Below are 23511 nucleotides of genomic sequence, written 5' to 3'. Positions count from 1 at the left end.
CGCTAATGTATTTCTGTATTATCCCGCTATGGAAAGAAAAGAGTATTTTAAAGGAGAGGCACTTTTATGTAGCATTCATACTGGTTTACATCAAACGTTTCTCATAGGAGGAATTGCATACGGATTGTTGTCAGCAGCTTTAGTATTGTTTGTCGCTCAGAAAGAAATCGAACATCTGCTGTATGAAATTTTTGCGATAAAACAGAGTAAGAAACTTGTTCTAAATGAACTGAACGAATTTATGCAGCATCACGAAGAATTGTGGCAATTCGTCAATCAGATAAACACAAAGCTTCATTGGATATCTTGCTTTATTCATTTTGGTATCATTTGGACAACGAGTGTTTGCTTTTATGGATATCTATTTCTAGAAATAAACGATTTATACCGACAGATACTTTTAGGATTATCTATTGTCTTAACTTTAATCGGTATATACTGGGGATTTTTATTGTGCTGCTTTGCATTTACGGTAAACGTTTGTGTTTCTTATATTATAATTATTTCATTTTAACTAATATTATTCGATTTGAATATAAATATCATACGATTGTGTGTTTTGTATCCATTAATACTAGTTGCTGTAGTTATAATCTGTTTTACTGATATTTCAGATGCAGAATGGTTTTCAAGACATTCGTCAATTTGCTGTGTGTAACCTGAGATTGAAACATAAACTAAAGGTTTCGCTTAAGTAGTAGTAATTAAGGCCATACTGATCACAGAATAAATTTCATAACACATACTGATTACAAAATTAATTTTCTCATTAAAATTTGAATTAAAATAATTTTATTTTAACAATATTTAAAAAATTTAATTACAAAATTAATTTTTAAGATTTATTTTAATATTATTATAAAGTTAAGATGCAGTAATAATTTGATTAAAACTTATCGAGTAAATTAAATTAAAACAACAAATAATTTTTAAACTAAAAAAATTGTCAAATGAATTAAGTTTACAAATCAAAACTTGTTGAATAGAATTATTCCAGATTACATAATTAACTTTTCAGTTTAGAAATTTGCCAAGTAAATTAAATTAAGTTTACAAATAAAAATTTCTCAAAGAGACTAATTTCATTCATTGCTTCAGTTTTCGTGTTTAAAAAGCTTTCTAAATATGAAAACTGAAGCAATAAATTTAAGTAATTTATTCGACAAATTTTCATTTGTAACCTTAAATTAATATACTCAATAAATATTTATAATAAATATTAATTGAAAAGATTATAAATTTAAAAACGTAATTTCAAAAAATTAGTATTGGTATTGATGGGAAAACTATTATTCAAGAAATTTATATTTGTAATTTTAATTTAATTTACTCGACAAATTTTAATTAAGTTATCACTGCAACTAAATTATATAATAGTATTATAATAAATTTTAAAAATTAATTTTTTGATAAAGTCTTTTTAATATTGTTAAAGTAAAATTAATTTAATTTCAATTTGTAATTAGAAAATCAATTTTGGTATTAGTATGTTTCATGAAATCAATTTTGTGATCAGTATCCCCCAAACTACTACTACCGGCTTATATTACTTTTAAAATTGTTTTAGATCAATTATGTTATCATAAATTTTATAATTATTTTTTTTTATTTTAAAAGAGACATTGTGTTTTATTTTATATTGAGATCGAATAGGTTATTAGTGTTTTATAATCACTTTTGTCAGTTTCTGTGAAGTACTGACAAACACTGTCACTGGCGTGAATAATTTTCATTTTTGCTGATATGTGCACGAACTTTTAAAGAAAGACATTTTCCGTTTTTTAATTTTTTCTCTTTGTTTCAATCAGCAATTTCTTGTCTGAGCCTTAATTTATATAACATACAGAAGTTCACATTTCGGTTACGGTATCTGTCCAGAAAGTTCGCAAATTTTGCAAGTATTCAATAGAAGTTGTTTAGAATCAATTAGAAGCAAGTTTTGTTTCGGTTTGATGCATCTGTGTCAAACTCGCAACAATAAAAAGAAATCTAAAGTACTTAGTAACTTTTCTCGTTGTCTCATTGCATCCAAACAGAGTACCACATTATTTGTGTACAAGGCTCGACCTAAATAACAAGTATATGTGGATTTTGATACTCATTAAAGAGTATCGAGTATTGTTTATGGACTGACTGAATTGAACATAATGATATATTGAAATATAATATTACTATCCATTCAAGTGATTCGTTATTTATTATAAATTTTCCTCTTGTGCATTGTCTTCGTATTTCAGAATTTTCTTTGATTTATGTTTCTACGCAGATTCTAGATTTTATGAAAAGATTCGGGAAGGTTTCTTTGTGTCTTTGGATTGGCGGATTATTCGTCCCCGATAAGAAAATCCCTTTTAAGGTTGCTATTTTTGATATTGTATTGTAATTTAACAATTTAATTTATTAAAGACTTTATAAAGGAAACAGTTTAAGTACGAACTGCATGATTATATTGTTTTTTAGATGGTGAAAACGTTGCAATCCGTTTTTTCGGGACAACTGAAATTAAGAAATGTGTCGAATACGAAGAAAGAATGTGACAAGTTCCTATCTAATTATACTTCTTATAACTAAAATGTCGAATTTGAGAAGTGCAAAATATGTATAAATGTAAAGATTCCGTCTTTCATACTTGATATAGTGTATACAGAATGTAATTTTCATGTCACTTTTTTGCTTTTCCTCATATTCTGTTTATTCAGACAATTAATACGTCGCACATTGTTCTAAACAGGAATATAGTTTATAATGTTTCCGTAAAGTAATTATCAGTTGCTTTGATAGAAATATGACTGCAATTGCCAGAGAAGCCAGTAAATTTAATGAATTGTTTTAAAATAATTATATTTACGGCAAAAAAATACGAAGTTTCAGTTCGATCACCAGTATTGCAACCTCCAAATCTGTAATCCATATATGAGCGCACACGGAATGGATTTCCGCGAACCCAAACCATCGTAAAACTGTGGCAAAAGAGGTGGGTAAATTGAAAAGAGAGTGGTTGATGTATGTCGGCACAACAAAGACTTTCAAAAATAACGTCACGTAGAAATTTAATATGAGTGCATTCTTTGAGGACAATTATGTGCTAAAAGGAAAAAAACTACAATTTATCACTAAGCAAAACAGTTAATGATCGCCGAATTCTGCCAGCTCTTATAGGCTACCTCCAATCAATTGCCCACAATCTCTGCCTCTAGTATGCTTTTTTGCATGTTGAGTTTTTAGTTTACTTTCCCACAATTTAAAATTTTAACATTGATTTTTTATAATTTGTAATTCTTTATATTTGATTTTAGCTATCATGTATAAATGTGATAATATTCAATGTGTACTGTGAATATATAGTATTTTTATTAAATATTTTATTGTGTTAATGGAACTATGAAGTGTTCTGTCGCGTAGTTATATGTTACTCTAATAAATTTCGTTTAAAAATATACATAAATGTTTTTTGAGATTTATTATGTTTGTTCCTCGTTGATTATATTTTCGAGATTTCGCCATTCTTGAACCAGTTCTACATATAGCACTGATTATATTCCGTCTATATTTTACAAAAATAACACCCTTATCAGCCTTTATTTTTCGTCATACTAGAACTTCGATTTGTCCCGTTTTCAACGGACTGTTATGTCAGCATTGTTTAAACAGAAACTACTTCTTTTCGTCATATCTGTCATGCCCCAGCAAAGCTTAAAATATTCGAAATTTGCTTATATCGTTTTATTTACCGCCGGATCATTTCCCGTATTAGTACAATCCAACACTGGTATTACCCAAACTTTCTATTAGCAACTTCCTGGAAATAAAAAGCGCTATCGTATCTGAATTCGCATCTAAGCGTCCTGTGTACGTTGTTTACATAGACATTGAAAAAGCATTTTACTCCGTAACACCCCATGTTTTTTAAGAAAAGCTAGCTACCGAATTCGACATTGATGACAAAATTGTCAAATGGTTTAACAATTATTTATTTTTGCGTACATATACATGAAAAATGTCTGACTTTTCTTATCAACAGTTCTTTCCTCTTGTAGTTCAGTTCTCAGTACATTCTTTCTTACTGCCTTCATAAGTACTTCGCTTATTGCAATTTTATCTTTTTATTAAAGGTCCAGAACATGAAAACATAGTGTCATATCTCGACAGGTGTAAATCTTAACGAAGCTTTTGTTCGTTATTAACATTTATACTTTTTAATCAACTTCATCCCTAACCTCAAAATTAAACGTTTTGCCATTGTATAGTAATTGAAAATATAAAAAGTTTTTATAACACAATCTCGCAATAGACGGCACCACACACAAATTTTATTTATTTTACTCAGTAATACAAAAGTTATTTTTAAATAAAAACTCATAACAGCCGGAAAAGTTATGCAACTCTCGTTGCTGGTTTTTTTCAACAAGGAAATGATGTTGCATTTCTTTGTGCTTTAACCATTTCTGTGCAAGGATGGGATTTAATAATAATTGAACATTTATTGCATGATCTGTCCCCACAACAACATTTGTATATACAATTGTTTCCAGTTATTCTAATCTAATAATGTAAAATTTGTTTCTGAAAAATAGAAACGTCTGACATGTAAATTTAAATACCTTTTACATGATTTTATTTAAAAAGTAATCGTGACGAAGGTTGAGTGAATAGTTTGAGTCACTTTAGTGGGAAATATGATTCTTTTATATAGATTCATATTTTAAAAAAGCGACCGAAAAATCATTTTACTTGTTGATTTGTTTTGAAACCGTGTTGTATAGTCTTAGAAGTGTTGAACACAAGATCGTGTTAATATTAACACGATCTTGTGTTCAACACTTTCTTTATTTTACTTGTTATTAAAGTTTTATCCTGAAACGGGTGAGAAATTTTCTGTGAGGAATTCGTGTTTTCTTGGTTAAAAAAACAGCATTTTTGGATATATTTCACAATAAAAAGTAGAAGGTAAAGAATAATTATAATATTTCAGCTTTTTTCACATATCTACAAAATACTCCACAGATAAGAACAATATTGGGTTAGTAATAACTAACAGAAACCACTCGAAATCCACAGTTTTAATCAATTAAAATACAATAATATCATTTAAACACAAAAATCATGAGTACAGCAAGCGTTTTCGGTGCCATTTACTAGTGATTCGCGTCTACCTGTTCTTTGGCACCATCAAGCTCCTCGCACCGGTCCTCTCTAAATGGCCTCTTTCTATTTTGTATCCGGTTACAACGATGGTAATTTAGCATTCCTAAGGCCGACCGACTTCAGCAGGCGAAGTTTCTAATTAATAGTGAGGATAGTATCGGCCCTCGTAGCAATTTCATTGACTGTTATAAAACTGTTAACCTGTCAACAGTTGAATGTTCGAGTTTCTTCTTCATTTTGTTTGTATATTTATCGAGAAAGCCATCAATCGGCATTACATAACGAATGGGATTGTTAGAATCACGTTTTTGGTCTCATTGTGACGTTAAGGAAATCTTTACTTCAAAATTCAAGGGACCTAATAATTGCGACTTCGAATTATCCGTGATTTACATGTTTACGTATCGGTTTCATCATAAAATAATAGTAAAATAAAAATTCTACGTACATAGATAGTTGTTAATACTGTACTTCACTTGCCTCACATAAATAACCACTGTCAGTTGCTTTCCAGTTTTCTTTTTTCACTTTTATTTTCCAAAGTTTAAGACATGCAGGATCTTTCGAAAAAACTTTTATCAAAAATCCTTTTTCGCTGCGATTTGTGCAGTTGTAATTTATACTATAAGAATTCAATTGTAAAATAAGTTAAATTAAACAATAACTTCTTACTTAAGTGGTTAGCCTACCGATCTGAGCGACCAGGGATCAAAATATTTGCTGGAAGTTTTCCAGGATCTTGGAGGTCCGTGGGGATTTTCCCGGAATGGCCACCGGAAATTAATATAAGAGGATGTGTCGTGATCGTGCCCAACGGACGCTTCCGTTGTAAGCCTATCCAACGTCATGACAGGGTCCACCAGTGGCTAAACAGGGTCCCAGTGTTCAGGAAACGTTCCGTTCCCTGAACACTGGGAGTTCACCGCCTCGCCCGGATACGCTGGCCACGTGGAGTTTTCCGGCTTTTTCCACGTCTGCAACGCCCAAATAGGAGCCAGTTACTCTTTAAAAGACCTCCAGGAGGCATCCTCCTAGGTAGATCACCCAAGTGTTGCGTTGCCATAACTTAATAAAACAAACGAGTCATGATGGGCATGGGCGTCAGCAGAAAATTTTCCAGAGGAACAAAAGTTTGGAGACAAATAAATTTTTGGTTATTTGTTTGTTTTTGACAAGTAGATTATAGAATACAGTATTGCATTAGTACAAAAAGACAAAACGTACCATGGTCGAGTGTGTAAGGTTACGTATCTTCTTGTATTTTTACTGTATTCCAGAAAGAGATAATTACCCCGTCTTCTGCAGTCCATCGTGTTGATGGATACGAATAAAAGACGCTCTTAGTGCCCACAGGGCATAGAAGACATTTTAGGGTCAACAGCATCACCGATCTCGTATTTGTACTGTAACTCAATACTATTGTAAATATCTCATAACCGCAACAAATAAAGTAGATTATTAGCCTGGATCAGGGTCTCAGTTGATCCTCACCGACGAAAGGACGCAGGGCACGTGGTCGAAGTCGATGGTGTGGACATCAGACAAGATAGGACCAAACCCAGACGAATTCCGCTTAGTATCGAAACGTGCCGCGTACGGATTTTAGTCACGCCACTAAACTGGTGAACCAAACGTGATCATAAAAAAAAAAAAAAAAAACAAGGACTCGAAGACGAAAATGGAGGAGAGAACCGTTAAGCCTAGTCGTGAACAAAGGACCGACATGTACAGTATCTAGACGTGTCGCCATCAAGGTGCCGCCATTTTGGAAACCAGACTCCTCATTTGCTTCCTTCAGAGAGGCCCAATCTCGAAACGCTGGAATATTGTCAGATCAAACAAAATTCGAAACTGTCGTTAGTTACATCGACGCGGAAATCCTCGCACAAGTTTCGGACATTTTACTCAATCCGCCTTCGTCGGGGAGATACGAACTTATCAAAGAACGATTGATCTTCGCTTTCGCGGACAGTGAGACCCAGCGCACCAAGAAACTACTGACGGAAATGGAACTCGACGGCCGTAAACCCTCAAAACAACTCTGTGAAATGCGCAATCTGGCCAACAAAAAATCGGCGAGGATTTTTTGAAGACTCTGTGGCTCAGCGCCTACCGTCAACATGCGAAGCATCCTGTCGGTTAGCAGTGATGAACTCTCGAAATTAGCTGCTATGGCCGACCAGATTTGGGAAATCAACCCTGGCCCAACTATGGCACAACTTCCTGCCCTGGTCACCCAGCAAAAGCAAATATCAGGTTTGTGCAGGTAGCTGCACTTATTGAGCAAATACATCCAAGTGCGAGACAACGAAAAGCGTCTCTCTTTCTCTTTTCGTTGGAGTCCGAGAGCAAAGTGAGGTCAGAGGGCAAAGGTCACGCGGTTGCGACCTCTGTCCTACAACTCCAAAATGAAAAAATACACGTGTTAAGCGTTTTCAAACGAACAAATTACGAATTTACCTAAACAAAACTAATTACTTCCAAAATAATTTGTGCCCAACGGTGGCCGAGTGGATAAAACCACTTAACACCGGTAGTTGGTCACGGATTCGCGCCTGAACAATGGGCTGGCCCGTAGTGTCTTCTTAGTTTCCTTCGCATTAGTAACACCTAAATAGGGGCCAATTTCCCACAAAACACCCCGGAGAGGCATCCTCCCTCGACACATCGGCTGTATTTGTATACGGCAACGCGACATATCGCTCGTGTGTCGCGTTGCCGTATACAAATACAGCCAAACCAAACCAAAATAATTTGTATCATTCTATAAAATTAACCTAAATGGTTTTAACATAAAAATTTCATTTTCATTTAATTTAACACGAAATAAACATTACAATTACCTAAAGATGTGTCTACTTTATTCTCTCAAATAAATAAATAAATAAATAAATAAAGCAAGTAATAAATCAATAAATCGTAAAATTTTTAAAATATTTCCATCTAAATAATTGCAGGGTCGACTTTAAAGTCTCTAGCGGAGTATCCGCCATATTTTTTTTTATTTTAAATAATATTACAGTTAACTTTTCTTTAGTAACACCACCACCGACAGATTTCCAAAGCAATAATTTAAAATACCGAATTAGGTTCGATTACAGTGTGTAATTGATATATTCGGAAATTGTTGTTCAGCCGTTCGCAATGGTAAGCGTCTGTCTCCGTTATTCCTGTGTTTCTTTCCTGTTATTTTAAATGAAATTGATTAAATATTTGAAAAACGTCATCTGTAATCGATTAATTATCGAAAATACCTGTTATTTTCGATTGAAATCGTTGTTTACTTTATGAATTTTATAAGAAATTCTTTTGTATTTTTTTTCCTGTTGAAGCAATTATATTTTGCGGCATTCTTCCTTATCTTTTTTATTTTCAAATCATCAGTTACATACCACAAATATGTAAATTGGTAGGGATTCATGTTACAAATCTTTCTGAATTATTGTTTTCTTAATCAATAGTATTATATAAAATATAATTTAGGATAGTTTTGAAATGTGTTTCTTTAATTACAATCAGGATATAAATTTAATTTCATATTTTTATTTTAAATATTTTTTTTTTCTTAAGTACAGACTTGTATTAATGATTAAATTTGTTATTTATTTAACATTAAATACATTATATATTCAACGTACCTACATTTTTACCATCGATAACTCCAAAACTGTGGTTATATCGCATCGATAACGTTTTTTTTATTGTCTCTTGCCTCCTCTGATGTACTGTACATTAAACACTAGATATGATGCGGTGAAGCTAATACAGAGTACGGATTCAAATTCTATAATACTTCAGAACTAATTAGCTTGTAATTAAATACATTTTATTGTTAAAAGAAACACACTTATAAGAGTGCTTATGGTTATATTTCTAGCAAGGCGTGGAGAATGTGGTGTTCTCAAATGTTGCTGTTGGTATAGAGCGGGGATGGCAGCCCGTAGCCGTTATTTCTTTTCTAGAAATTAACGTTTGACGTCTTGCAGGGATCAAAACGGGAAAATTCGTACACCTAACTGTTTGGCTGGCAGTAAAAGAGCCGTTGCGAGAGCCTTTTTCTAATTATCCTATGATGTGTTGGTTTATCAAATAATATTGAATGTGGCTCACATACGATATATTTATTTGACTGGTCTTTTCCTGCATTTGAATTTGAGATTCCTGGTAAAGTATAGTGCAGTCTTAAAATCTAAGATATTCTCTAAACCATTTTTTGCCTTAATGGTAAGCTACGTGGTTAACAAATGCTTATAAAATGCTGTAATGGAATGAGTATCATCTTACAAACATACAGATGCTTTCGAGCTCATCTCTGGGCAATTTGATTCAAATGCTAAAATTATATGTAGGCCTATTTGTTGTATTGAGACGTATTTGTAAATTGTTTGATTGATTAGTATGGTGATGACTGTAGTTTTAATGTTCAGATTTGTCTTGCCTGAAGATGAGCATAAACTTAAAAGTGCTTGCAAGTTTGGGAGATATTTGTGCTGTTCAAATCTTTTTACAAGAGATTTTTTAATTGTGTAGCATTTTATAATTATTTTATATATGGTTAATACAAGAGTTGCTGTATTTTATAGGTACATGATATCAATGAAGATATAATAAACTATAATTTCCTTTCTGAATTCCAATATATCTTAGTTTATGTTTATCCTAACCAAAATTTTTTATAGTAACTGCACACGTTTGTAGAATTGTTGAGAATAATCAAATTGTATAATTTATGATTGAAAGATAAAAGAGTAAAAATAGGAAACAAATAATTTTACTTGTACAGATAGCCTACAATTATCACCAGGTATGGATCTAGAGGGAGTTTATAAGAGTGATCATTCTGTAAGATTTTTGGTTAATGTTATTTTAGGTAGCCATGATGGCGGCTCGTCTCTAATTCCAGCAAGGAAACAGTGGGACGCACATTCTAACCTAACCTAACCTATTCTAATAATTTGGTTGCTAATAATTATGGTAATTTATTAGAATAGGTTAGGTTAGGTTAGAACGTGCGTCCCCACTGTTTCCTTGCTGGAATTAGAGACGAGCCGCCATCTTGGCTACCTAAGGTAACATTAACTGATTTTTTTTATTGGGACAGGACAAGCTCCTTAACACTTTGAACTAATTTATTATTTATTTGATCAAAATAAAAACCAATGCCAAGTGGCATGGAAGGACTACCCCCAGAGTACAAATGAACAAAATTTTATAAAATATGCAGGTGCGTTAATATTTATATGCTAACATTTTTAGCATTACTTTTCACTTTTGTTGCATTTTTATATATAAGTTTGTATAGTTTTGTTTCTGATAATAACCAATAAATTGCTTTTATATATTAATTAATTTATTAAATAAATTAAAAATCATTCTTTCTATAAGATCTACTCTTTAATTTTCCTTTGAATGCCACAAGTGTATAATACAAATATTCTTGTTTTTGTCAGTCATCCACTTCCATGTAAAATTGTTTTTAGTAAACTTTCTCCAAATTGCATTATAATCTCTTATCCATTTCTCCTTTATCTTTTTCTCTATTATACAATAATTTATTTTATTGTATAATAGAGTTTTGTTCTCTCTCTCTTTTTTTCTACAAACCTCCATTCTTATGATTCTCCTAACATACATTTTTTTCATCTTATTCACTACCAAGAATTAAGAGTTACAAGTTAAATAAGCTTATACATACCTAAAGTAAATGAATGGTAATCAGTTAACTTTTAACTATTGATCGTTAGTTGTGAATACAACTGTAGAAGTTTAGATTTATTCCTAATCCTGTTGCAAACTCCACCACTCACAAGCAGAGAAACGGTCAAACTAGCACTATTTCAGGACCAATTTTGTCACGAGAATAATTCACTTTTTATAAAAACAAAATACAGTCAATTTTGTTCAATTGGTCCACTGGTTAATTGGGGCAGCTGCTTTTTGGGCCAAATCTCAAAGAATGGAAACCAAGCTAATAAACTAATATGATAATTTAAATGCTTAATCGGGACATTAGCAGAAAAGGTATTTAGCAATTTTTGATATATTTTAGGGATTTATCGAGAATATATCAACACTACGTACACTAATATTTGGCAACACTAGCATGATGCGAATCAGTTATTTATTGTGAGTCTGGCAAGTACGCATCTGCTTAAGAGTCTACTGTTATTATAGTATTGTACTTAGCAATATTCATTTACAGTGTTGATTTTATTTAAGATTTTTAAATTTTTGCCAAGATGCCAAGAAATGATTTAACACTTTTAAGTAAAATTGCTTTGATGGATAAAATTGAAAGCCAGCCATTGAATACAAGCCATCATAGACTTGCTGATATAACTAGTGTACCAAAATCTACTATTGCGTGTCTCCTACGACAAGAAAATCAACTTCATGAGGACTGGCAATACAGAAAGAAATTTTGGGAACATCCAAAAGAAAGTGTGATGGAAAGGATCTAGATCAATGGTTTTCTGTAGTAAGTGGGCAAGGCATGAATATCGGTGGCCCAGTGTTGAAGGGAAAGCCAAAGGCGATTGCTAAAAAGCCGACCCACAAAGATTTTAAAGCAACTGATGGTTGGTTGTCTTGATAGAAAGTGAGACACAATATCAAATGCAAACTACTAATTATAGAAAAAAATGCTAAGACTCAACGCTTTAAGGAGTTAAGAATAGAGAGTTTACCAGTATAGTATCATGCCAATAGTAATGTGTATATGACTTCTGAAATTTTTTGGAATTGGCTTACAAGTTGGGACATAGAATTACAATGTAAGCAAAGGGAAATTTTGTTGCTTCTCGATAATTGTGTTGCATACCCTCAGATTATCTAAAAGATATAAGGCTGGAATTTCTTTCTCCTAATACAATATCTTTAGTGCAACCAATGGACGTGGGAGTAATAAAAAATTTAAAGACATTTTATCAACATTAAGGAAAATTGGTTAATTACATACTGGAATTTATTGATGAAAACCTATTAACAAGTTCATCAACAGCCAGAGAAATCAGTGCAAAAATTTCCATTTTGCAAGCAATACAGTTTGTCACTGAAAGTTAGTGAGGTATAAAAAGCAGCACAGTGCAAAACTGCTTTGCTGTTTGTAGTTTAAAACCTTTGGAGGTTCTGGAAATTTTGAGCAGTGAGGAAAATGAAGGCATACTTAAAGTGACCAGACATTTCTCCAAAAGCAGGACATCCCAATTTTTAACAGTTTGTCCTGCATCCCATGGCATTTTAAAAAAGTCCAGAGTTTTGGAAAGATTAAGTTTTTGTCAATTATATGTCATAAACCTATGTCTTATGTTTAAGATTCATAAAGATCATTTTGTATCACACGTATCAGTACCAAGGTGTATGTGAGCATCGGAAATAAAGAATGCTGCACTCACAAAACCCTTGTGTTTGTGGCAAAAAGCTGACAGAAAATGGTGTGGGGCATGCAGCTGCAGCAACAGAGCAGAACATGTTCACAGGTGTCCAAATGAGCAAACATTTTGTTCATTGCATGTTACAGAATATGGTGCTAAATATAAAAATTATAGAATATGTGCTGTCCTTACCAGGAACTAATGCTGTGTCTGAACCTGTTTTTTCTGCTGTAAATAAAATGTGGACATCTGATAAATCACAATTAAGTGTTGAGATTTTGAAAGCCATATTATGTGTGAAATATAATTTAACAAATTCTTACAAGAAATTTTATGACTTTTAAACAACAGCATTCTACTAAAACGAATTCACTCAGCTGAGAAATATGAGAAAGAATAAAGAGGTTTTAAAGAAGATTCATAATAGTGTGTGTATATATATATGTTACAGTCAAAACCCATTTTTAGTTAGAATGCGTTTTAACTAGTTGAAACTAGTTTTAACTTAAATTCATTTTTGACTAGCAGTAAATTCTAGTTTTAACTAGACAAAATGGGTTTTAACAAAGACATCCCAGTATAAACTAGTTAAAATGCATCCTAACTAAAAACTGGTTTTGCAGTTTCACGTATCTAAAACCCTTTTACCGGTGCGTGTCACTCTAAACCAATTAGTTACAAATGTTTTTGAACCTTAATGGTTCTTCAGGTAACGATCCCCTAACAGAATGCACTTCGAACTGGTTTTGACTGTAACATATAGAGTGATTTGGGGTAAGATAGTAAGTGGGGGAAGATGCCTACTTCTTGATATTTTCAAATGGTGACGTCAGATATTGTCATGTGTTTGTATGATGAATCGTTGGGCCAATATTGAGTGCAGAAACCTGTAGTTGGCTACTATTACCTCATTTTCTACATCCGAGAAAAATAAAAGCAAGATAAGAACGAAGTTTTTGTTGCGAAATGTTTCTAGAATCATTTTAAAACTAAAAGTTACAACAGAATTTATTAAAAATTGCGAAAAACAATGTGTGATGTAGTTAAGGTTCTAAAGTTTCCATTGTGAGCTACCGCCGATCCCGATCAGACATGCTAGAACACATGATTCCACTAGGCATCTTACCCCGACAAATGAGAATGATGCCACATTTTACTTGGGGTAACATGCCTATATTTTGTTAATTGAATTCCAATATGCCTATTTTTAATAAATTTTTGTTTTCTCGTTTTATTGCAGGATATGCATAGAAATTATATAGGGACTTTTCAAAAAGGTTTTTGGACTGAAAAAAGCTTTCAGCTAGCTATAGAGCACCTTAGAATGGGCGGAAACTTAACAATACTTATACTGCACTGTTATACTACTATGAAGTACTTTGTACTACTTAATTATTATGCCTTTGTGTCCTTTTTATATTAATTTAAAATTTCGTATACTAGTACTTTTTATATATTAACAGGACTTATTATACTGGAAAATATCTGCATCCATATTTTCAAGTATAATAATTCCTGTTAATATATAAAAGTACTAGTATACGAGATTTTAAATTACTTTGTACTACATATGCAATAAATTAAATTTGGTTAAGATATTTGAAAATTAATTTTATGCAATTATATTTGTTATCTTACCCTAATGGCATTTGGCATCTTACCCGGATACTTGGGGTGAGATGCCTAAAATGCCAGGCAGTAAAAAAGTCGTCATTGCACACACAATATACAATTATTTTTCATATACTCCAAAGTTTTATTTGAAAAACATGCTCAAGAATATGATATTTTCGTTAGAAGCCTCCAAATTATCGCTATAATTTCCTTCATAAGCAAAATGTTAGGCATCTTCCCCGGAATCACTATACATAACTATTTATTTCTCCCAAACATATTTATGTAGCTAAAATTAGTTTTAACTAATGTTAAAAGTAAAAACTAGTTTTATCTAAAATCGAAACATGTACAGCAGTAAATTAACTAGACAAAACCCGTTTTGTCTAGTTAAAACTAGAATTTACTGCTAGTCAAAAATGAATTTAAGTTAAAACTAGTTGTAATATATGTTGTTGATTTGAATAAACATTAAATGTAATGTAATATATTGTTGATGATTCAGATAAACGAAACGTAATCGTGTAGGTGTCGAGGTGGCAGAACAAACGGAGCACAGTCGCTCGAGAGAACTAGACGGATGTAGTGTTTTAGTTGTGTTAATAAAGAGTTATTCGTATTATATTATCTGGTCAGTTGAGTCGTTTATAATACACTAGTTTTAACTAGACAAAACGGGTTTTAACAAAGACATCCAGTATAAACTAATTTCAACTAGTTAAAACGTGTTCTAACTAAAAATGGGTTTTGATTGTAACATATATATGTAGAACAATTTCTTCAACAAGATAACCACTCCCCCCGTCAATTTTGTCTCGCTTCATCGATGTTAAAATCTGGTCACCTTAGACATACTGCAAGTTCCTATCATGAATAATAAAGAATTTTCAACAATAGATGACAATTTACCATGTTACAATGAAAATGAAAACTTTGAGGATGCAATTGTTGAAGTTATTAAATCTAAATGTCAAAAATTTGACAAAGAAAGCGATGATGAGGATGATGACTCATCTGTGCTCGTGATTAATTGTGAGGCAAAAAATTTATAGTCTGGTTACAGCATTACTTTATGCAGGAAGATGATAAAGGAAGCCCTACATCTGCACTGAATGTAGGCCTATGTGCCGATTCTGTAGAACTGCAAAATTTCGGAAGCAAAAGACAGACTACGCTTCATGCATTTTTGCAGAATTAAAATTTGAAATTGTAAAATTTATCGTGTATGTATGATTTTTTCTCCACAATTAATAGTACAAATATTTTCTGTATTTTGGTTTAATAAAGCATTAAAATAAGTACCAAATTATTATTTTTTTATCTACTTATTTATTTATCTACATATTATGTATTTTACTTTAGAATTTCTTATTAGTTCACTTAATTGGGCCAAAATGGATTAATCCCAACATTTTCCAATTAAGTAGAATCGACTGTACAATATTTTTAATATTAATATTCACTAAATCTCCCTTTCTTCAAATGTCGTTTAATTAAGACCATTTTTTAAAGTTTTAATAACAACTCTATTATAATCTGTCAGTACTCTAAAGATGTGCTAAATGTGCATTTTGCAGACATACAATTCTCTTTTAAACTCCTAAAAGAATGGAGAATTCTTTATAATTTATTTTTATGCCACGGATAGCAAATTGCCATTTCTATTATTAATTACTGTAAGGTCCAAACGTTTTTCTCAAATCCATAACTTCTCAGCAACCACTTAATTCTCATCTGACTTTATTTCCTTCATCAACTTCATATTTTTCCACTTAACATTAATCTTCGTTAATGTCGGCACCATTAGTGCTGTTATTTCTCTTTCTTATAGTTTCTTATGTGATCTTTCAGCCTAATACCTAACCTTTTTGTCGATCCTATATACTTTTTCTCTCGTCTCCATTAGCATCGTATAAATTTTTGTTTCTTCATTTTTTTTAATTATCTTCCTTGTTTTTCAGCTTATTAAATACTGTCATTTTTTTTAAAAAATAGTTCTTCTGTTATCTTTTTTAAAGTGTTTAGAGAAGTCTTGATCTTTTGGTCTTAGAAGCTTCGACATAATGTATTCGAACTCTTCTTTCTGACCATTTACACAATAGCTTCTTTCTACTCTTAGAACAATTCTTCCAAATTCCTGGTTCACACGCGTTTTGGAATGAATTTAATTGTAAGAGTTTAGTATTATAAATGTTGATGTTCGAGTGTTCTTCACTAAGTAAGCATCCATTACAATCCAGAAGGCTTCAAAGTTCTTGGAATTCATTATAGCCTTGCTTTAAGTACAGTGGGTGATCGGTTAACGAACAAGTCGGATAGTGAATACTTTCACAAAAGATTTTTTATGTTCAGACAATGAACACCTCACAGAACAAACACAAGAAGAAGCAACGTAAAATAATGAATACAAATTGGTCTTCCCTTGTCTTCGGGCAACAATTTAAAACTTTCCAGAGCACAGGAGATGACATCAACGCTCAACTTGGTATATACTGATCGGATAATATTTCTCTGAACTTTGAAACCCTCCCTTGTAATTCCAGCCTTTTATTTTTCTGACAGAAACAATTCTTTTATAGTGTTTTTTCGAGACTGTCGGGTTGGCACTCATTAAATTTTGTGTCGATTTCTATTTTTGGAGTGAGAGTATAAAGCAAAGGTAGAGAGTGAGCAGATGATGTCTGATGTTGCTGGGCAGTATGGCTCGAACAGGTATACAGTAGGCCGCAGTTCAATCTTATCTAAGAAAGATACGCTAAGAAAGAAGAATCAAGCAGCTAAAGGAGTAACAAAATTTTACACCTAAGAAATAAAGAACATTGAAAAGCTCATAATGGAACCTGAAACTGATCTGATGACAGAAGAACACCAAGAAACTCGCCAAGATATGTTTTCTTCTGAAAAAGAGGATTAATGCCAGCATCTGCTATTAAAGATCTTTTGAAGAAGTGGGAGGATGTCAGAACAACAGTCTTAGAATGGCATTCAAACCAGGTTGAGGTTAAATAAGCTTAGGAATCTCTACAACAACAATGCTATTAATTACTTCTGGAAAATCCTGAAGAAGAGAGAAAAGCAATCAACATTGAACAGATTCTTTAATGCCCCACAAACAGAAAAACATGACTGATAAAAATGCAAGACTGTATATATATATATATATATATGTATTTTTATTATTACATATAAATAAACATAGTAAGAAATTATATAATTTTTTATTTTTGGGGATCTCCAGAACAGATTAATCAAATTTTCATAAAAATCTATGGTAAATTGATAATTGGTTAATGAACAATTCAGATAGCGAACAGAGTCTAGGAATGGATTATGCTTGTTAACCGATCACCCACTATTTATTTTTTAGTTTAGTATTGCATGTACTTTTAAGCAACATTATTATTTTGAGAAATTGATTTAAGTGTAGGAAAGTGGGCTAAATTATTCTTTGCCAACTGGGTTTGCCAATGATAGAATTTTGCCAGAAACGATTTAATTCAATCGTATATATGACGTATCAGCTGTTCACATTTTTGCCAAACTGGTATTCGGTGTTTAAGTGGCTTGTTATGTCAACTAAAAAGGCCACGTCTTTGCACAAATCTTTGTTGACGAGCTGAGGAATCAATTTTCCTTTTGACGAAGTGAACGTGTCAATTTCTTTTAATAGTTCAAAAAATCGTTTTAAAATGATTCCACAATTAAGCCACCTAACCTCTCTATAATATAGTAAACTTCTGTATTGTGAATCCAGTTCATCCAAAAAAGCATTGAGTTGTCAATAATTCAAGGCATGATAGTGTATCCAGTTTATTGTTTTAATTACTATGCTTACGATGTCTTCCATCTTTAGTTTTTTAACATAGTGATCCCAGGTTTATTATACAATAAAATAATAAGTTTGTTCTTGCACAACATTTCCTTTTTCGTTTGAACATTTGAAGTTATGTAACAAGTCCAACATTAACACCAATCATAGCAGGTGCCACATCTTTAGTCACACTACTAATTTTTACCAGTCTGTGCATGACTTCTCATTACACAAATATACTGACATAAAACATTTAAAAGTTTGAAATATTTCTTATTTAATTCTTGCAAGATATTAGAAACATTGATTTTTAGAAAAGAAATCACAAAGGTTACGGGCCGGAGATGAAGCCCGAACAATCTGTATTCGGTCAGCGGGCCATCTCTGTATTACGTCGTAACATGACATACATTTCTTGATGCCAATTAAACAAACTTATTTTGATGAACATTTATATTTTTATATATTATACAGATAATAGGAATTATACTAATAATTGAGAAGAAAAACACGATAGATATTATTTTAATATTTTAATTTTCCAGGGGTTACTATCATTACTGAGAAAACTGAAGTCGGCTCCCGATCGCGAGTTACGAATTTTATTGTTAGGTTTGGATAATGCTGGTAAAACGACCATTCTGAAGAAGTTAGCTTCGGAGGATGTTACTCACATTACACCAACTCAGGTAAACTTTTAATTAAAAAATATATTAAAATTTAAGACTTTTTTATATAAATGAATTGGGGAGAAAAATGTTTAAGAAACTTTGACGTTTTAAATGTATTCAAAGCACTGAATTGCATGATATACACTGCCAGAAATGGAAATCCCAACACCAAGGAGTTATGTTAGGCTAACAAAAATTGCACAGAATATTTATCTACATGATGTATTACATTCGTGCGAATTTTGAGAGTATAACTCACAAGTGTGCATGCAGCACCACATGAAAGTTGAATGTTGTCCGTCTCGGTACCCACTGCAGTCACTGTCGAGTCGTATGCAAGCATCCAAATGAAAATGCATTTTATTATAGAAGCGTTGAATATCCCATAGACCCATATCTATCTCTTTTTTTGTAAAGTCTAAGGACTGACGAGGGACCGTTAAGACCCCAAATGCATTTCCTATAGTAAAAAACTACATAAACAACTACTTCTTGTGTGATATGTTACTGAAGAAAGAAAGCCACTAGCTATTAATTCTTTAAAGTCTATGCAAACCAGTAATGAAAACCTCACTAAATCTTTATATGGTTTTCATTTTAATGTTTGTTATATTGTAGTATTTGATTTAAATAACTATAAAAGTTATCTTACTTAAAGGTTTATCACACCGAGCACTACACTTGATGCGATAAACTCTTACGTAAGATAACCTTCATAAATATAAATCAATTACTATAATGTAATAGAAGGGTTAGGAGTATGAAGTTTTTGCCTGAGCAACACCGGGCTCATCTACTAGTATATTTATATTTAATATTAATAAATATCACGTTGAATAATTCCTTAATTTTATTCTAATTAGATAAGAGTATTATAAATAACTTATTTCTTTAATTTTAGGGATTTAATATCAAAAGTGTACAGTCCGAAGGATTCAAGTTAAACGTCTGGGATATTGGAGGTCAAAGAAAGATTCGGCCATATTGGCGTAATTATTTTGAAAACACGGATGTGCTAGTAAGAAAACATTTGCAAATTTCTTCATTTTTATAATTTCTATTCTGTAGCACCAATAAAAATTATATCGAATGCCTTTATTGATTAGATCTACGTAATCGATAGTGCAGACAGAAAGAGATTTGAAGAAACAGGAGTGGTATGTGTCATTTATTAACAATTTCATAATTCCTTATTGATAAACGACAATAAAACTTCTTTAAAAACGTTTCCTACGAAAGGAATTAGGCGAATTACTGGCCGAAGAGAAATTAGTTGGAGTTCCTCTTCTCGTCTTTGCAAACAAACAAGACTTGTTCAACTCTGCGGCCGCCAGCGAACTAGCAGAGGGATTGAACCTACCCGCAATAAGAGACAGAGCTTGGCAAATACAAGCCTGTTCGGCCATTAACGGAGAAGGACTAAAAGTAAGCATCCGCCGTATCAAATTTAATTTACTCCATTAAATTTTCTTCCACTAATCAAATAATATAATAATTTGCAGGAAGGATTGGATTGGGTATGCAAAAATATCAAAAGGAAAAAATAAACTGCACACAATTAGCTTTAATAATTTATTAGACATATTTAAAAACACACCAAAATAGAAGAACTTTAAACAGTTTTGTTCACTTTGCCTCACTGCAGAGAAAAAGTATTAATGGCAGTCTAATCAACATTCATTCGTTTACTATGCACTCGATCAAACCCGTTCCGAAATTCCGTCCTTCATAAAGTAATAGTTAAACGGTTTAGATCTTTGGAGTCACCCATTTCATTTACATACAAACCACATACGTCGTCTAGATTTACATCTTTTAAAATGCATTCCACACAGTTACTTGCTCACAGATGTATATGTATATATTTACATATAATTTAGAGAAGTGTTTTGCATATTCAACAAAAAATCAAATTCTTTTATTTCTTTTTTTTTTATTAATTTTGATTTCAAAAAAGCACAATATTAAAAAACATATCATACGACTCTTTTCTAGCCAATTCGTTAGCAACTCTGTGATAATTTATTATTCCGTTTTTAATTTTAAAATATTGTACGTTCATCGGTTCGTGTTGCCGCATTCGACAATCTAAAACAAATTTAGCAAACAAACTCGATCGCTTTTTATTAAAGTTAATTTTAATAAATATAAAATTGCATTATTTATACTTTTTATATATTTATAAATGTATAAATAGTTAATGTTGCCATTTTAAGAAGAGAAAAATATTTATAAATTTGCCACATAAAAAATGTTTAATGACTCGTTGTTGTTATATTTTAACAAAAGAAACAACAAGAAAAAGTGCATAAATTCATTCCGAAATTTAGAGATTTAACGAACAAATTTTCTGTTGTTTCTGTAATCGAGTTACAAATCAAACCACAAATATTTTCTATTGCTTAATTAAATTATTGCATAAGATGAGCGTAAATATAAAAATATAATGTTATCAAATATGCAAAATGAATAAATTAGATTTGTAAATACGAATGTTTTTATTTTTACGAATGCTTGTCTCCCCGTTAAAGAAACATCTCCTCTGTTCTTTTAACATTTATGTGTTCTTGTATTACGTTTGACGTTACCGTCTTTTATTTGGTGTAATTTAAATTTATGTAATTAGCATATGTCAAGCATTCAAAAGTTGTTATTGAATAAAACTGCATTACCAACTTGATTCTTCTATTGTAATTCTTTTAAAAATACGAATTGACATACCGAATGTGCAATTTAAATTTCATAAAAGTATTATCAAATACGTACGATACAGGGTGTTTAATGTTTAATCTAGGAAGATAACTTGCTGCCACACTCCATTGCAACCGTCCGGCCGTGCTTCAAAAATTCCGCCGAAACACCTACCTCTAGGCCAAATTACTTCAAATTTAATTAGTATTATAGCCCACTGTAATCCAGCAATTGTTTGGCTTTAATCTAACAGTCGGGTTTGTATGTGCTTATATTTATATATGCCAAGCCTGGGTAAAGTGATAGCTGGCCGAGTACATACTGGGAGTTATAGACTGTGGATGCTGAGTTGTCCCCAATTGGTGCTGTGAGTAACCAGTACGATTATATCTAAATTAATACTTCTGGAAGCATAGATTGGACAGAAGTTGGTAGTGTACCCGGCAACACAACCACCAGTTTTGAGTCCCGTTTCGGGCCGATTCTTTTCTTCCGAAACCTACTAAATTAATCGAATCTTTCCTAAAATGCAAGCAAATAGCTTTGTAAGGACCTGTGGATTTTAAAAGCCAATATTTAAATTTAGTATCTTCTAATGCCTGTTTACACCGTTTTCTTTTTTTTTCTGTCTTTACACAGCTCTCCTCTAATTGCTAGTCTTCTTTGACATTGAAGGCTACTTCCAACTTTTATCTTCATACATATGTATTCAAATAATATAGTTTACAATTAACCATATTTTACATTACGTACGTGGTAAAAACCTAAACTTAACCCACTGCTATGCTTTTATTACATAATCAAAAGTGCCAAGAATCAAGGAAATGCCACTTTCAATTGTTAAAAATGATGTAGCAAAGTTATTTACATTTTTCTTGCTTGCATTTACTGCATTTTATAAACTAAAGGCACATTATTGTCAAAATTGCATTATGTTCTGTCTTGTGTAGAGTTGCATTTTTATTTTCCAGGCACTGGAAGTATGGAAGGAAAGTATGGCAATTAGTCAAAAATTGATCCCCCCAGGATTTTTACATTGAACTTTGGGCCCTGAAACATTTAGAAATGGCAAAAAGAATTCCAAGGATTTTTCTTTGTGTATGTGTGGAGCACAATTTTGTTACTCTCTTTGAAGCTTAATAACTCCTGTGCTTTCTGTCAATTTTCTGAAATTTCGCAGGGTGGTTTTTGTATTCGGGGGATCGATGTTATTAAATTTTGGTGGTTGAAGATCGACGGGATGAGGATATAAAGGGGATAGTGTGTTATATCTCCAGTAGAGTTGGACCTAAAGGACAATTTTACTCATTATTAGCACTTACAATTTTTTATAAAAACCCATCCCTATTCTCAAAATTAAGACGTTTGCCATTTTATAATAATAAAAAATTTAAGAAGTTTTTAATAATAAAGTATCATAACAGATGGCACTAAACATACAGTTTTAAATGTTGCTGGGAAAGTTAAGCAACTCAATGACGGATTTTTAATTATTGAATTAGAAAATCCCTAAATCTCTTTTCAAGTGAAAGCATCCTCTGCTGAGAGAATAAGCCCTCAACCTGACAACACTTATGACAGTAAATCTGATTGTTACAGTTGTCCTTAGAGTCTTTTGTGCATTTAAGTGTACTGTGGAACTCTGGTTAACGAACGCCCTGGTTAATAACCAAATAAGTTAGCAAACTTTTATTTTGCAAAAATTTTGTCTCGGATAACGAACGTAATGATTTTTTTGTGTCAAATTTTAGTTGCTGTTAGGCATGCGCGAGTTAAGCATTGCTTTTCCACGTGTTTGTGCTAAACTTCTTTCTTCAATTTCATGATTTATATTTTTAATAAATATGGCATTCAAGAAAGAAAAGTGATAGTGGCAATAGAAAGTGCATTGCTGTTCATATCGCATTGTTGTTATCACATTTGAGAAAAATTTTGATTAAGAGTAAGATGATCAACTTTAGATCAGTCTCTTCTTCCTTACCAAAAGAGACCTCGACTCGAAGAATCTCCCAACGAAGTGCTACCCGTTATCTTTTGGAGGGGGATTTCCCTTCTAAGCATTAAGCTCCGTATATCTCCGCTCCTCTGCCACCAACTACAACAAACGAAGGTATGTACAGTGCTATTTTATTAAATAAAGTTTACATGTTTGTCGCTGTAATGATAGATACTACACTTTCTTACATTTTCATCAAAGAAAACCTAC

General features: G+C 32.1%; 1 protein-coding gene and 1 long non-coding RNA gene across 2 annotated transcripts; both read left to right on the top strand.

The window, feature by feature from the left end:
* The first annotated feature begins 611 nt into the window (after positions 1-611).
* On the top strand, positions 612-2573 carry LOC136980596 (uncharacterized). The gene is made up of 3 exons (XR_010881578.1): positions 612-683; positions 2267-2356; positions 2461-2573. It is a non-coding gene; the product is annotated as an uncharacterized lncRNA (long non-coding RNA).
* A 5529-nt stretch (positions 2574-8102) lies between these two features.
* On the top strand, positions 8103-21294 carry LOC136980665 (ADP-ribosylation factor-like protein 3). Its single transcript, XM_067276821.1, has 6 exons — positions 8103-8292; positions 18489-18632; positions 19516-19632; positions 19721-19771; positions 19854-20039; positions 20117-21294. Exons 1-6 carry the CDS (start codon positions 8290-8292, stop codon positions 20159-20161), a joined length of 546 nt encoding a protein of 181 aa, XP_067132922.1. The 5' UTR covers positions 8103-8289; the 3' UTR covers positions 20162-21294.
* The last annotated feature ends 2217 nt before the right edge of the window (positions 21295-23511 follow it).

Source organism: Centruroides vittatus, unplaced genomic scaffold (assembly GCF_030686945.1).
Source record: "Centruroides vittatus isolate TY-2023 unplaced genomic scaffold, ASM3068694v2 contig_717, whole genome shotgun sequence".
In the NCBI taxonomy this organism is placed as follows: Eukaryota; Metazoa; Arthropoda; class Arachnida; order Scorpiones; family Buthidae; genus Centruroides; species Centruroides vittatus.
Note: the sequence above shows the minus strand (reverse complement) of the source record. Positions and strands in the feature narration are given on the sequence as shown.

Excerpts from the sequence above, each read along its gene's own strand:
- LOC136980665 (XM_067276821.1), top strand. Across the intron at positions 18,633-19,515 it reads CTCACATTACACCAACTCAG|GGATTTAATATCAAAAGTGT; the intron begins GTAAACTTTTAA and ends CTTTAATTTTAG. Across the intron at positions 19,633-19,720 it reads TTGAAAACACGGATGTGCTA|ATCTACGTAATCGATAGTGC; the intron begins GTAAGAAAACAT and ends TTTATTGATTAG.